This window comes from Ischnura elegans, chromosome 10 (genome assembly GCF_921293095.1).
Source record: "Ischnura elegans chromosome 10, ioIscEleg1.1, whole genome shotgun sequence".
In the NCBI taxonomy this organism is placed as follows: Eukaryota; Metazoa; Arthropoda; class Insecta; order Odonata; family Coenagrionidae; genus Ischnura; species Ischnura elegans.
In genome coordinates this window covers 69,514,848-69,530,969 of record NC_060255.1, presented here as the reverse complement: position 1 = coordinate 69,530,969, position 16,122 = coordinate 69,514,848, and the positions used below count along the sequence as shown (strand labels likewise).

Sequence of the window (16,122 nt, the reverse complement as noted above, 5' to 3'; positions counted from 1 at the left end):
AAGTATTAGGTGAAGCTTTTTCCCCGTTAATTTCTGAGTTTTCATAAAACATTGTGACTAATGAAGTTGAAGGCTTTGACTAGTTTTCAATTGATTTTCCCAGCTGGTATCATGGGCGTACACGAACGTATTCATCAATCATACGAACGTCTTCCTAGCGTCTAATGTTGGAAACGGTGAATTTTTGTATGTTATTGACAAAAGTGATTCTTTTCTCATTTAATAATTGTCTCCGATTGAGTTAATGCACAAGGAGTGCCTTTTGTATTTCTGTAGCGTCGTAAAAGGGCAGAAGTAGGTAGTCATACTTCGTAAACTTTTCTGATAGAAACGTGGGAAAATAAACTTATGTGTTACGCGATTCACCTTCGAGTTATATGGTAAATTTGTAAATACAATCCTCTTTAGAAACAACGTCTTATTGCATAAACTTTTATGAAGATTTTTGCTGAATATGATGTTGAAGCAATTTATTAGGATTTTTTTGTGTAGAAATGTTGAATTTGTTAAATTTTGTTATGGTCATCGTCTACTATATGATAATATTTCTTTATTTTATTTTATTGAAAATGCCCACATGCAGCAATATTGCCAAGTTACTGTAGCCCCAATAACAAGAAAATACGTTGAAATAACGAGAATCAGATGTAAAAAATAGAAATATCGTAGAAATATGGAAATCGATTGTCATATAATATCGATGCATATTTTTCGCATCACTAGCTTCGAACCGCCCCCTTCTCTTTTTCACCCCTCCCTCGTACAATCTTGACAACTTCATAATTACAGCGTAAAAAGGGTTTTACTTTTCTCTTTCCCCTCCCTTTCAACTTCGCCCCTGCAAAGTCCCTCTTCGCGTATCTTTGCCGCTCCCCCCTTATGGGATTTATCTTCAAGGGAAGACCGCCTCTTGTGGGGTGGGTGGGGGGAGTGGTTCCCATGTCTCCCCCCACACCCCTCCTCCTCCTCCTCTTCACTCGAGTTTGATCTCTTCATCTCTTTTTTTATTCGCTCGCCCGTTTCCCCTTCAGTGCCTCTGATGAAACTCTTCTCTAGTCCTCTCTCATCTTCCCCACCCCAACTTCCCCACGCCTTTTTTGTCCCTATTTCTTCTGGTATCATCTCCTTGTCTGCAGTCCCCAGGATCTATATGCCCTGGAGTAGCCGCAAAACAACGGCGGGGAGGCGGAGCGGTGATATGTATTCTTTTTGTCAAAATCAGTGTTTTCATATGGAGTTAATTCATGAAGGCTTTGATGAATTAATGATAAAAAATGAGGTTGAGTAAAAAAGTTTTGAAAAATGCCAAGTATGTATGAACTATTACATTAATTTCTGGTGCATATTATTTTAAATGCTAGTTTTCACTGTGGAAAAGATTTTAAGGACAATCACTGCTCTCATTCTCCTGCTGAAGTGATAATCGCATAAGTTTGTTTGGATAAGTGAGGTTAAAGCTTACTCCACAGTGACCTACAGACGTCAGGTTTTATAAATTCAAGGATGGGAACCTTTTTCTGATCCATTCATTCCCTGATCCACCACGCAGTTCTATTATGTTTTTGTCACAATAAGTGTTTTCTTCTGGAGTTGATTCATGAAAGCTGTGATGAATTTATGATAAAAATGAGGTTGGGTAAAAAGTTTTTAAAAATAGCAAGTATGTAATTATTAAATTATTTGACGGTATATCTTATTTTCGATCTTAGTGTTGACTTTAGAAAAGTTTTAAATGGCCATAAATGCTATCATTCTCTCACTCAAGTGATCAACAAGAAAGTTAGTTTGGATTGGTGAGGGTAGAGACTGAGCTGCAGACTAGAGGTTTTAAAAAATTCAGACCCACAGATCAAAAGCCTTACGCTCTACCCATGGACCCACTCAAAACTGATGTATTATATGTTATTTGATGTTTGCAACTAAAATTTATGATCATTCTCTTCATTGAGGAAATGGAAAAAGGTGGTAGGGAAAAACCCAGCGTTGGTTCAAATCCGTTTTTAACGAAGGAAGTCTGGGGCGGCGTCTCAATCCTTGTAAGAACTGTTGTGCTCTATTGAGCCATCACTGCGATTAGTTTTCTTCTGGAAAGTCTTTGACGTCGCCGGGGTCAGAACTCGGGTCTTCGGGATCCATTGGATAAATAAAATGTACTATCTATCTTAGGGAGATAAACACAGAAATGTATAAAAATTGTTTGAATCGTGAGAACCATAGTTATTTAATCGACATGTCGAATGAAAATATTGGCTACCATTTGCTAGCGACCCTAACCTTGACGTTTATGTGTAGATCTGCTCATGTCTTAATTAGAAGGAATTTATGTCCATCTCAATTGAGTTTTGTTTTTTTGAATTCGACATTATCTCCGTTTATCTGGCACTCTTGCGGTTCAAGTTGTCTTGGCAGCGGTGATCATTTTGCCATTCAGCTGTGGGAAATATGAGAAATAGAGTTCGTTGCATATTGAGGGATAAAGTTAGGAAATATGCCAATATGTTTGTAAATAAAGAGTATCTTGCGTGCGGTTTAAAAAAATAACTGTAGGCGGAGGGAGTAATGTAATCTTCTCGCTCAATAAGTGCAATCGGTGCAATACTAATAAATGTCTACCTTATTTTACGGTCTTCTGGTCTAGGTACGCTTTTTATGGCCTACAAATCTCGTAAAAACGTCCGCGTGCGGATATTCATGCCTCATGTCACTGTGGAAATTACGCAGTAAATAAACGTAGTGGTTCATCGAAGATTTCAATCTTCATTCGACCGGAGTCGAGCGTCTCTGCGCTTAGATTAATTTGTGAATGCGTAGTTAAGAGCATTTTCTAAAACTTCCAATGGGATCCGAGAAGGTGGCTTCTGCGTTTTCTCAATCGATCCTCCACGCTGAGTAACAGTTTCGGTTAGTGATTTAACACGCTTGCTTTAAATTCCCTCCCATCGTGTTATTGATGCTAATGTCCTCCCATGCTCCATTACACAGCAGCCTCGGAGGCTATTCTGCCGGGGTGTCCATTTTGCGACCCTCTATGTGCACGCGAGCTTCTTGCGGTCAGAGTCACCCGGCGACTTCCCCTGGATTAGTTACCCGCCATTAATCGTCATACGTTCTTGCCAGAGTGGAGAGAGAGAATAAAAAAAGGACGATGCGGGCATCGCCCGTCCATTGTTTTTGTAATCCCCGGCGGCTCCGCAAGCCCCCGCATAATTTCGCCCGCTGATTTTCCGGTCACCGCTTTCCTTCATTACTGTTCCGTCTCGCGCAATTAGCGGCGAGGCGTTTCGTGAAAAAAACATCATGTAAACCCTCCCCTCTATTCCCAATGCCTCTTTTCTTTGCTACCATCCTCTGATCGTCCCTCTCCGCGTTCTTCCAATGTTTTTTATACATATTTTACGCAATCTCATCCTGCTATCTCCTCGCGACCGGCGCTATGGCAACAGCTCGTAAGTACACCCGAGGAATCATCCCGTGTTTTTCTCCCCTCCTTGATTTCCTGTTATTTGTAGAGAGGTGTGTATGTGATTTTCTTCCAAGGAAATGATAGCAAAGGGTCTAATTTAGCCATACAGAGTGGCATTTAGCCAATGAAGTCAAGTTAAAGCCGTTCCGCTTGCTGAAATTCAATAACGACACTAATGTAAAACTACGAGTGTTTAATGAAAAATACCACGATTATAAAATTAACTATTCTGCCAATCGATCTTATGATTTTTTAAATCACTTCTTTCAAAATTAACATTTGGATATACTGACATTTAATCACTCTGTTGCCTTTCAGTTATTACGATCGTTAAGTCTCGTGGCTCTTTATTACAATTCATTGTAAATATAATAATATATAATAGCAATAAATCCCCGATAGTGGTTCTAGATGCCGAGACCATGGTCAAACAGTTATGTACCGCGAGTAACATATTTGTGTGGGAAATAACCATTGCTTATTATTTCATTATGAATTCAAAAAACTTACACAAATTTTAGTATACCACGGTGATAACTTCACGGAGCCACCCGCATTACATAAATGGTGCGGAAATTCCTTAGAGAAAAAAATCATTCGCCTTGACCGGGATCACAAGTAAGTTTATCCTTAAGGGTGCTTTTTTTCTGTGTGGAATTTTCGCACTACTTCCACAAGTTTAGACAGCTACCGTTTTTACAATTTCGGGTCTCTTGTTCATGCCTTAGTTTGTCTTTCCATCCTATTGAAAAAGGTTATTTGCTACAAAAGTCTAATGGTATGACCCTAATGAAGTGGGTAAGGATGAATGAGTTGATTTGTGAGAAAATGATATCCCTCGGAGTGTTTTTGAGAGTGGGGTTTGGAGCAGAGCGGAATCGAGCACCTAAGGGTTCTTCTTGGCTTGGTGTGCTAGTTGGAAGTGAATGAGCGGGACGAAAAAGGTGATTTCTTACGTAGGAAGGCAGGACTTAGCACCGTGCGGTGAGAAGGAAACATTCCATTGGAATGTAGCCAATTCCCAACCGCTGTGAAGCACTGTGGGAAGTAATTTCAACTCCTCCTTTTTACGTTTTAACTTTGTCGGTACAACACCTGCCTTAATGATACACCTCTTCCATTGTTTCCTTTATCGTTTTCTCGAACTCTTCTTTTCGATTTCTCCCCAGTGTGTCCTTATCCGTATTCGTTCCTTATTTTCCACTCGTCTCACTTTTTTTTTTAATTCCAGCTGGTCGTCAACCCGATTGATCGAGGTGTAAAAAAAGGAAGTGTTCGTTCGGTTACACTCGAGTGGTCCTTTTGGTGGGATCTATTTTCTTTCGCCTTCCTCAGATTGTTTGAGTCACCCTCCTCACAGCCGCTCATGGGAAGATGAACTGCGGCCGTTGCCGGCGTGAGATTGGCCTTGTGGGAGGGTGGGTGGATATATGGATCGAAGTCCTTTGGCCTTAAACTTGTGAGGTGAAGAATTGGCCCGTAGATGTTGACGTCGGTGTCCTGAAAGGGAACGGATCATTTCATGAAATGGTTCAGGCTTGACTGAGGGATATACGTTATATACGTAGTATAAACATTCACAAATATTCGCCTGCCACCAGCTTTTTTATGTAGGTATTTTACATTTATCATGACATTTTATTCCACAATAATTTAAAATAACCTCCACTTAAAGGCTTGGTGTCCTGAAAGGGAACGGGTCATTTCATGAAATGGTTCAGGCTTGACCTGAGGGAAATACGTTATATACGTAGTATAAACTTTCACAAATTTTCGCGTGCCACCAGCCTTTTTATGTATTTTACATTTATTATGACATTTTATTCCGCAGTAATGTAAGATAACATCCACTTAGAGGCTTTAAGAAGTAAAAAAGGTTTCATTTTTGCGTAATATACATGGAAAAAATGATCCATTGTATTTTTTATGACTTTCCTAGTTGAAATATTTTCGGGAACACATATGGTAACGCACTTTCTATATGAACAATAAAAAGTTATGGTACCTTTTCACACGAAAATAACCGTTAATATAACGATTTCTGTACCTGATGCTGTCGCCTCTGCGACGAAACCGGTCGTATTGAATAAACTTTTTATTTTTCAGAATGGATTTTCACAAGGTAAAGCCAGAAACAATCGAGTTCACTTTTTATGTGGTCGGAAGTGGTTATGTGACTGAAATTATCAGTTGAACAGATGACTGAAGCCGCCAATCGATTTTTCTTTCATTAAGTATATGATGTAAAGCCTGTTTTCCCGATTTTTTTAGAATAACGTTGTTTTGCAGCCATGAAATTTTCATGACCTCTAATCTCATTTTTTTTCTCTTCTCAGGGTCCGCCACAGCCGGGACAGCCGTTCAAGTTCACTATCGGAGAATCATGTGACAGGATAAAGGAAGAGTTCAATTTCTTACAGGCGCAGTACCACAAGTAAGTTTCTCTCGGAGAGTACGTCCTGGCGCATTAGCGCCACGTTTATCCGAGAACTTGCTAACTGGCGCAAGGCAAGGGGTGGTCTGAACGGAGGCGACTTCTAGAAGTCTCCGTTCCCATCCCTGAATGCGCATTTCCTATCTATTTCATCTCATTTGGCGAGAGGTTATTCACAGGTTTATTTCACATTCGTTCGCTTAAGCATCGAGTTGAAACATTCCCAAGAATGAGAAGTCCTCAAATCAATGTAAGTTTTGATAAAAACTTTTAACGCCATTTCGATCAGCGACGCAACCATCTCCTGGGAAAAGACTTGTAAAGGCCTGTTTACACGATGCATTAACATGTAGGAGTTAATGTATGATTGCATGAACGATTTTTTTGGACTGGAACGGAGCATGTACGAATGCATGAATAAAATTAGAACAGGTTCTATTTTCTGTTCATGCGTTCGTACAAGTTAGGTGGTTGCACGTTGCCTCTTGGCGTTCATTCTCGCGTTCATGCGTGTAGAAATTAACTTGTACGAGCTACTGCACCGTGTAAATTGGCCTTAATAAATTAAAGGGTGTAAGGAGAATGCTGGGCTCGTCTGGCATTTGGTCTTTCTAGGGAGAGGGCTCATGACTATCCTCACATTTCTTCTCCCTGTTCATGGTCGTTCAATGTATCGAAATGTCGGATTGAGTTTCTATCTCCTAAGTCTTGACTTTCTTGGGAATATTGCTAATTAACCGTAGTTCCTCCCCTTCAATTATTTGAGAAGGACTGGACTCGTAAGTCGTAAGGTTTTTATGTTGTTCACTATTCATCTTGCAACCTTATCAATAAGTTTCATGCCTCATAGCTCTTATTTCAAAATTTGGGATACCTTTAAAGAATTTGATGAATTTTTGTATTTCAATATTTGAATGATTATGTACTTATTTTTTCAACCTCTCGCCAAAATCATCTCAAGGAAGTATCATTAAAACTTATCTTACGACTCACTTGCTGGTTTCACTATCGTAAATCAGTGATATTTGTCATGAACGGAAAATTCTTCGCTCAATAGTTCGTTAACCGTGCTATTTATTCGTTTTCTCTTATTCCAATAAAACTTGTAAATTCGGCTCCTTTTGCCTTCTTTACGTCAAATTCCTCTTTCTCACGTGAATTTAGTCGATTTCTCTATTGCAGTTAAATAGGGGTTAAAAATAAGTGAAAAGTCTTCAAAAACTCATTTGTTTCAGTCGATGGCCTGCAAATATATGTAAGTTAGTTAAAATAAGAGGTAATTTTTTCGTTCCCAGTCGCGAGAAAAATAAATCTTAATAAATCTTCTGAATTGGTTGTAAGGATGGGCTAGGTTTCGACGAGATCACAGGTCTTAAAAAGATGTTGTCATGCCGCAGCGAAACCTTGGTCATAAAAACCAGTTGATGTTAAACATTAAAGTTGTTCAAAAGTTTTTGAAGTAATTCCTATTTTTTTCTCTTACTTTATTCAGCAGTTATGATACTTCCTTGAGGTGCCTTCTATGTTTGATTTTTGTGTTCTGATTTATTCATTGGCGTTTTTGTGTAAACACCCTGGAATTCTGTTTGGACCACGTTTCCGAAATTTATTTTGAATTACGCTGTAGTTGATACGCTGAGAAATGTTGCAAACAAACATTCCGAAAGAAATTTCCTAGTCATTTGAATTCCAGTGTGTTTTCCCCTATGCTGTTAGTTTAATTGACCTAATTTAGCCTTGTTTCATAAAGTTGTAGTTTTAATTACCTAAAGCACTTATCAATTTTGAATATGAGATATTGGTAAATACTGTATTTAAATCTCCTGTTTAATTCATGAATTCAAATATTGTTTCAAATGGAGAGAATTTGTTATTTTAGCATATTTTAGCCAATATTAGCTTTGGAAACGCAATCTCAATAATATTTCTGCTATTTGTGATTAAAATATGCATTCAAATAAAATTAGCTGTACTTTCAATGGAAATATTATTCTAAAACTCTTTATCAAAGTTATCAATATATATTTGTTTTTAGAGAGGTGTTAAAATTATGTGGTTGTAACCCTTCATCAAGTTGTGATTGTTGTCTACAGTAATTATTTTTGTGTGACGTTGAATTAGAAGTGTGTTTACCCTATGGTGAGGTCCTACAAATGGCTATAATTCTTTCAAATACATATTTTCCTATTCTAAACTCATTAGTGTGACTGTGAATGCTTGTCGGTGTGTGTGTGTATTGAAGGTATGTTTTCTCTCCGACGTAAATTTAATAATTTGAATCCTGCTTGGTCAGTTTGTTGACATTTACTTCAGGGAGAGCTAATCTGTGTCAAAAGTTTACTTACGCTCTGGGGATGGCTATGACACAGCCGAAGTACATGCATTTTGTGAACAATACTCGGTTAAATTGAATTTTTTTACTTTTGAGTATTTCGATGCCTTTGCGTTACCTCATCTCTCTTGTTTTGATGAGGATAGCGAATATCCTTGGTTTAAGGGCATGTAGTGACTGATGCAGACAAAATATACGTTGCTGAACGGCTTGAAGAAATATTTGGAGAAATTTGTCTTTTTATTGTCAAGTGTTTTTCAATATGTACCGTATTTTATTTCGCGACGAGATTAGACGTACGCTTTTTTCTTATCATATTCTTTTTAAGGACACGTATTTGCATTTTCAGTCAAAGTGCCCAACGAATCATGCATCCAAGAGGTAAAGGATCGTTTTAGTGCGATCTTTATCGTATCGACCGGAAAATGGTCCTCGGATCCATCCCGTGTTCAGGAGAAATTTTTCTAGTGTAGGTTTTTATTTTACTTGCGTATTGCATTACAAAATAGAGTTGGTTTGCTGCTGCGCTCCATTTTTCTATATCTTTTGCCGCTTACTCTGGCTCCCCACAGTTCGTTGTCTCTTTATCCCTCTTTTTGATATAAAATGGATTCTTCTGTCTATTTACCAATCGGTATTTACCATTGTATACGTTTCTTTCGGACATTCATTGTTGTCCTTCTATCAATCTTTGAAATGAAAATTCCCGATTCGCTAATTTCGTCTTCACACTCAATGGGACAGATCTTCTGTATATTCCATCTCGCTGGTATTGGATTTCTTTCGTAATCTCCCAGTAAAAATGGGAGGATAAGTAGAATTATGGTCGTACCTTTACATCCATAAAGTTCATTGTTTCTGTATCCTTCTCGTGATTATTATTTGTATAAAAATTGACTATTCTCCCCATTTTTCCTAGAAATGAGTCAAATACCTTTGTTTCAGCGAGTCATGGTTGCCTTCAATCAATCTTGGGAATGAAAATTCCTATTTCCTCAATTGCGTTTTCTCACTCAAATTCACCTATGGGAGATAAGTAGGATAGTGGTCCATTTAAATCTTTATATTATTTACCTTTAAATCTCTATAGTTCATTTTTCCTATCTTCTTTTTGCCTTTATTGTTCGTATTAAATGGATTCTTGCGCCCATGCGATTGGTAATTAGTCGGTAACTATTTTCATCATCACTGTTCGAAAATCAAAGATTGTTTTTACGCAGCTCTGGACTAAAGTTATCTACTGGACTGGACTGAGCTAGTCTTTTCACGCGTACGAGTCCCTCTTTCTTCACATTCCCATCGTTTCCCTCGCGGAGTGCGTTTTAGAACCTCTATCCAGCATTTCTTTTGCCCTTTTCTCACTACTAGCTTTCTTTTCGTAGTCCCCCGGTGCAAATGGGAGGCAGGATTTCGTTCTTGCGTATGTGTGGGGAACACGGCCTCCCCGGTAGGGGAAGGGGGGAGCAGGACAGGTGCTGCCGCGTTGTGGGGGCCCTCTGCCCCTTTGTCCGCGCGCTAATTACGTTTTAACGACCTCTTCAGTTTTCCGTCCCGCCGTTCCCCGTGGTTTATTTTCGCTAGTTAACCGGTTTTCGCCACCTCCAGCGTCCATTAATTCTTCCATAAACTCGACACCTGTCCATCTGTCTTTTCAAAAGAGTAAGGGGAGTGGTGAATAGTCTTCACTGCCACTACCCCTTTTTCGAGTCCTTCGTGCTCTGTGGCGAGTTGATTAAAATAGGTGGGAAGCATCGGCGCTGTGTTAAAAGCCCCGCGGGTCCTTTTCAATGTTCGCGTGTTAGGAATGCATTAGTACCTCCGTAATGCCTCACATTTTCGTGAATGCATTCCTTGTGTGTGATGTGATGTGATCCCAAACACCCCTCCATTTAAAGTTTCCCGACGTGATAGATTATGAGGAGACTATCAAAGTAGTAATGGTATAAATGTTGAGAGACATGATGTGTATAGGCTCTTAAAATATCGGCTGTTCCTCCATGCTTCACTCATCAGCAAAGTGCGTTACTTTGCCCATAATTTCGGGTACATGGGGTATTCGTCATTAGAAAATACATTCCTAAATGGCTACTGTTACTCTGGAAAAATCTTGTTTTCTTCGAAAACGAAAATATCCTTTCCACCTAATAATAATAATTCTGATTTAGGTTTTTATTGGGAATGGGGAATTGATAAGAATCTAGGATTTCGAGTTGTGCAATGTATGTTGGTGGTGGTTTTCGGGTATTGCTGTGTAGAAAACATTTTTACTCGACGTTTCACTCCTCCTCCTGGGAGCGTTATCAAGAGAATGTATTCCATTCTCTTGATAACGCTCCCAGTAGGAGGAGTGAAACGTCGAGTAAAAATGTTTTCTACACAGCAATACCCGAAAACCACCACCAACATAGATAAAAGAAGCTGTGAAAATCTTCAGACGAAAAATTGTGCAATGTACATTCTATTTTTTTAAAAAAGTATAATTTACGTATGTTTATTAATTTAAAAATATTTTTTCAATCAAAAATATATGGTTGATCGTGAGGGTACGTGTCCTATTCACCAGTCCCTTTACGAATGTTAAGTCTTGGAAAAATTATCATGCGTTTATGGATTCTTTGAAGTGGTTTATGGATGTTTTTTTGAAGACATAGGGACATTTTAAAATTTAAATGTTTCTCATTTTGTCCGCGAGACTTTTGAGTGCAGGTACATTACGTGTTCTGTAAGATTTGCCCCATCGGCGTATCCCCCTCGCGATATATACCCCGTTCGGCAGCCCACCCAAGCGAAAAATTAGCGGTAGTCGAGCGGTTGATTTCCTGCTGCCGCCTAGTTCCTGATTCGGTCGATCGATTGTCGAAACAGCGATGCGATTCAATCTATTCCCTTTTCCAATCGCGTCCTCCGTCACTTCCTCTTCGTGATACTCTAGCGTAATCCTCTCCTCTTGTCAGGCGTCGCATAAAGTATCCTCATATGCATCCTAAGTGGTTCCCCGCGAGCTATCATTTGTTCGTTTCTCCAGGGATGTTTTCACCGTTTTGCTCTGCATTATATGCCTCGTTTATCAGAACCCGCAGAATTGGCGAATATTTTTGTGTTGGCCTAACTTTTCAATGCATAATATTGTGATTTAGTTCATGTTATTGTACTTTTATCTCGTGCTTCATTAATTAATTTCCTTGCTATTTCTTCATGCTGATCGCCGCCAATTTCAAAGTTCGTGCCATTATGTACTTTATAAATTTTCTCCATTTAAATGGACCATACTTAAATAACTGGTGTGTATTTCTTTATTGCGACCACCTCTGAGGAATGAAAGATTTCAAGATCTGAGTTAAACTACGTCCCTAGTCTGTGAGCTGTTCCTGGCACACGACAATATAAAATATCTCTAAATCTTTATTTGGAAATAGGTGGAAAATGTTGTCTGTAAATTGCTGCAGAATTTGTTGATCGTGAGAAAGCCTTTATGAATTACAAGCGAAGACTTAGTAACTGCGAGCATACCCCAGCTGTTTGTATGCACGTAATTTCAATTAGGTGTACTATAGTATGGAATCAATGCTTGAATAATCAAGTAAATATTACCACTCGTATTGCCCTTGTATGGAATGCTTTTATTAGAGCAATAACATATGAGGAACTTCTGTAGATGCTGATCCTGATTTTTTAAATATTTATTTTCATGATGTTGGTACAACGGAGATTAATGGAACCGGAATAGATTAATAGAGAGAGAAATTATAATTCATTAGGGGTGTACCATTTAAGTGTACGCACTCATAAAAATTTCCCTTCCAATCGGTCCTGTAGATTTAGCAGAATGGAGATGTGAGCTCAAAGTATTGGTTGCATTCCTTTAAGCGAAATTGAGGGAAGAATCATCTCGCGAGCAAGCAGATGGGATTTTTTCCGTGCGCATTGATGAGTATAGTGTGAGTGGAAGTCATCCTGTGGCGTCCCAACTTCCAAGCCCCGCATGGCTTCAGTGAATGGGAAGAGAGGGTATTGAGCTAAGTCGGAAAACATTTTCCCCCGTCCTCTCTTTTCCCCCATTCAGCGGAGCTCCTCTCCTCGCGAGCGCCGCTACACACCAGTCTTCCGACAAGGCCCTTTTGTGAAGCATTTTATTCGGCTTGAGTGATTCAATTTCCTTTGCTGCTGAGCAGGATGCCGACCATTTCTATCTCACGAGTTGAGTTGCACTACCTCTCCCCGCGGCTACTCCTCCCAGCATTTAACCTTTTCAGTCGATCAGGGTTTTGGGGGGGTGAGGATAAGGGGGTGAGGATGGTGACGAGGATGAGATAAAAGGGGTGTGGGTAACGTTTGGAGTGGACAGTAGTTTGTGCATAACTTTGCAATTCAATTCAATGGTCTCCAATGTGCCCTGCTCATATACTAAGGAGAAGGGGTAGCCGTTGTGTTATTATGGGTAGTAGAGACAAAGAGATATGCTCGTGATTACGTTTTTCCGCGTTTTTCCTCCACTCAACTCCCTTCTCTTTATTTAGGAATAATCAGAGTAATTTTAGGCAGAGGCAGCTTCGCAGTATCCAGAATCAGAGGCATACATATTAACTCACAATATTTATTTATTTATTTATTTATCAAATTGTCCACATACAGCATAGTTTGCCATTTTATATTGGCACAGTATAACAAACATAAAAAGCACAAACACAATCAAAGATAAGAAATTTAAATAAATAACAATGCATTGAAGTAAACTTATTGACCTTATGTGTTTCTATTAAGGTAGAAAAGAGCGTGGTTTGTAAAGGAGTTGTTTGAAAAGGAGAACGGGTCAATATGATCTGGAAGGGAATTTATGAGGGAAGAGAGGCGGGAGAGGATGGAACGTTTGGTTAGTGACAATCTGGGTATAGGCACATGGAGGAGCGAATCAATATCAACGAGGGAAATGGAAAGTAATTCCCAAATGAAATGCATATGTATAGATTATAGTGAAAACTGTTGTCTCCCCGTATCTCTGAGAATTGAATGTCTTGGTAATAAATTTTCCAAATGAATTTAATGACGTGAAAAGAAAGTCATCGTCGGAATCAGCCCATCACGGTTCGCTTGAATTGGGATTTCAATATTGGTCGCGTTCGTAAAAGGCGAAACTCTCTCTAGTATATATATTTTAAGTCCGTGGTCCAGAGCCTAACAATCCATTGCATTAACTTCCAATGCCCCCTATCAATTCTGCCCATTCTAGAGTTCAAAAATTCCGAGCAATTGTTTCTGGTACCCCTTGCTCATTATGGAGAGGCCGTTTTTCTGTGAGTATTCAGGGGAAAGAGGTCTATTATGCTTCTATTACCTTTCCGTCTCCTGTTCAACTAACCCAACTTCCTTTTCTACGTTTGAGGAGAAGTGGGACTAGGTGTTTGTCTTTTTTACTCGAGAATTCGTATCTTGTTTTTTATCAGGGACTCTTTTAGGCGAAGATCACCCCTCATCACCCTAGATGCAAAGCTGATTTTATTTAGGGAATTTAATTATATTTGAGCCCTTTCGCGTATTTTTTCAATGAATGAGCAGGGAAATATGCGAGGATCGTGTGAATTGGAGGCGGTTTCTTTAAATTACATTAACATTTTCGTCTCTTAATTTTGCTTAGACCATGCTCCTAGAAGTATTCTCGCTTCTTTTCTAAAAAAAAAAGAGTAATGTTTGTGTAGTGGTAGGACTTTTCGTACTCTGAAGGGAATAGGGTATGTGCACGCGGGAGGAATACGATTGAAATGCAGTTTATTCGATTAAGTGTATCATAAATACCATTACTTTCGATTAACAGCATTAATTGTAGCTTAGTTTGTGTAATACCCTAATTAATATTTATTATCCATTGTTTTCGCGACAATATAATGCACACGAAAACGCTCATCTATTGGCTCCTCGGTATGTGACGTCATTCTGCTCTATCTCATCAGCGTGCAAGGTGTTTATCGAGTAATGATCGTGTTTATGATACAAAGAACTACGTGTGCATTGGAAAACGTTGGTGTACTTGATCTGTGTAAAGGGAAATAAGTTTAAGTGCATATCGTGGAAACAGGTTTCGTGAAGGTTTCTTCAAATAATATTACGAAGATGGATGCTTCAATGATTGACCGTGCTGATCCCTATTACTATAATCACTCTCCTTCCTTTTAATACTGTCGGCGTCGAATCATGGTGGCAATTTTTGAAAACTAATATCCATATTTAATTTTAAATTCTGAATAACAATCGAGATACAGTTAAAACCATAATAAAAGTGTTTGAATATTGCATTGCCATCTGGTTCTGCGTTATTCTGAAAATATCAGCTTGATAGTTAATCGGAAAGTGGGTTAAAATTGAGATGGAAAAGTTGACAAACGACAAAGCGAGTTTAAGACAACGATATAAAAATGTAGGCTTATTTCCTTAAATGAAGAAAGTCGCTTCACGTTCACCGCCCGTGACGGCGTTAACTATCATCGTCCCTCTTCATCAAACTATCTCGGCACACGCGTGCGTTTTGGGCTAGTTGGTAAGTATCGTGCGCCGGCGATAGCAGTGTTCTTCACTGGAGGCGTCGGCGTAGAACGCGTTGTCGGATTGGCTTGGCGTCTGCGCACAAGCCACGCTCGGATTCCGTGCCCACTATATGGACTGATGTCTCTCTGGTGTGGCGTGTCGCGGTAGCTCACTTTCTTCCCCTCCTCTTCAACTAATCGCTTCCCTCTGTTTGGTGTTCGTGAGTTGCTTTTAATGGTCACGCGAGGGCTTAAAAGGTTTTCAAAGGCGTGGGATGGGAAGGACTGAAAGTCTCGGACATGACACGGTTGCTCCACTCCCCTTCATCCAGTCTCATGATGTGCCCCTATATTTCATTGAAAAGTGTGTCCATATGTAGATATGTTGCAGTGATTGTTGTTGTGTTGCCTTAAATATATTATTATTAGCTGGTGGATCATCGCGGTCGAAGTGAACGGGCAATGGGAGACAGTTAGGAATGATGAAGAACACGCTTTCTTCAAAAACGGCATAAAATGGTCTATAAAATAAAAATTTAGCTTTTCATCACTCGGAGAGTAAAACTTGTGTGCAGATTAAGTTTATTGGAAATGAGCGTAGAAGAAGATATAAGGATTGGCACTTAATGTTAACATTTAAATAAATGTTTTGTAGATGGTAAATAAACTGTACGTGAAACAAACTAGCATATGTCCTACTATGGAGCAGTTGGTATAGCTTTCACTTTGAAATTGACCCAAGTTGGCAGAAGTAACTATGAGGTAATGAGGAGGTTAATTTCCACCCCCCCCTCCCAAAAAAAGTCTCGGAGAAATTAAAAAAATATTTAGAAAAATTGCCCAGTTTTGAAATATTATAACTGCACTGCAAGTTAAATTTTTAGTGTCAAAATGATGTAAAACGTATTTCCAGGCTTGTCATTTTTCAAAAAATGTTCACGAACTAAAAATCCCCCCCCGAGTTATCTGGGAGGGGGGTCGCCACCCCAGGCTATCCCATCCCCCCAAAGCATATTCCAAGTTACGCCACTGCAAGGTAGAGCCATTTTGTTGAAAAAATTGTTTTTTTAATGTATTTGTTGGTGGATACTTTGCAATTATTAGTTGCCTGATAATGTACCATTTGTTCGCGTGGTCCCAGTTATTCCTTTCTTCATCTCCATCCACTCCGTGTCAATGTAATCGAATTTATTAGCGTCAGCGTAATCTAGAGCCCATATCCCGGGGAAATCTAATTGAATACCATTGTAAGTATTTTCCTAAATTCGGCCCTTGTTTCTTTATTTATCTCCACTCGTATCTATTCGTATTTCCGCAAGTTTCCTCCCATTTCGTGTCCTCGTGACCTTCCTCACGCAATTGGTGCGTTTAACAATCC

At 39.2% G+C, this 16,122-nt stretch overlaps 1 protein-coding gene across 6 annotated transcripts in view; it reads left to right on the top strand.

Moving 5' to 3' along the window:
• LOC124166372 (transducin-like enhancer protein 4) overlaps positions 1-16,122 on the top strand; it is a 531,827-nt gene that overhangs the window by 306,874 nt on the left and 208,831 nt on the right. For all 6 annotated transcript variants that reach the window (XM_046543868.1, XM_046543871.1, XM_046543867.1 and 3 more), the window contains exon 2: positions 5,800-5,897. In XM_046543868.1, coding sequence (XP_046399824.1) covers positions 5,800-5,897 — 98 coding nt within the window. The remainder of the gene's footprint in view (positions 1-5,799; positions 5,898-16,122) is intronic.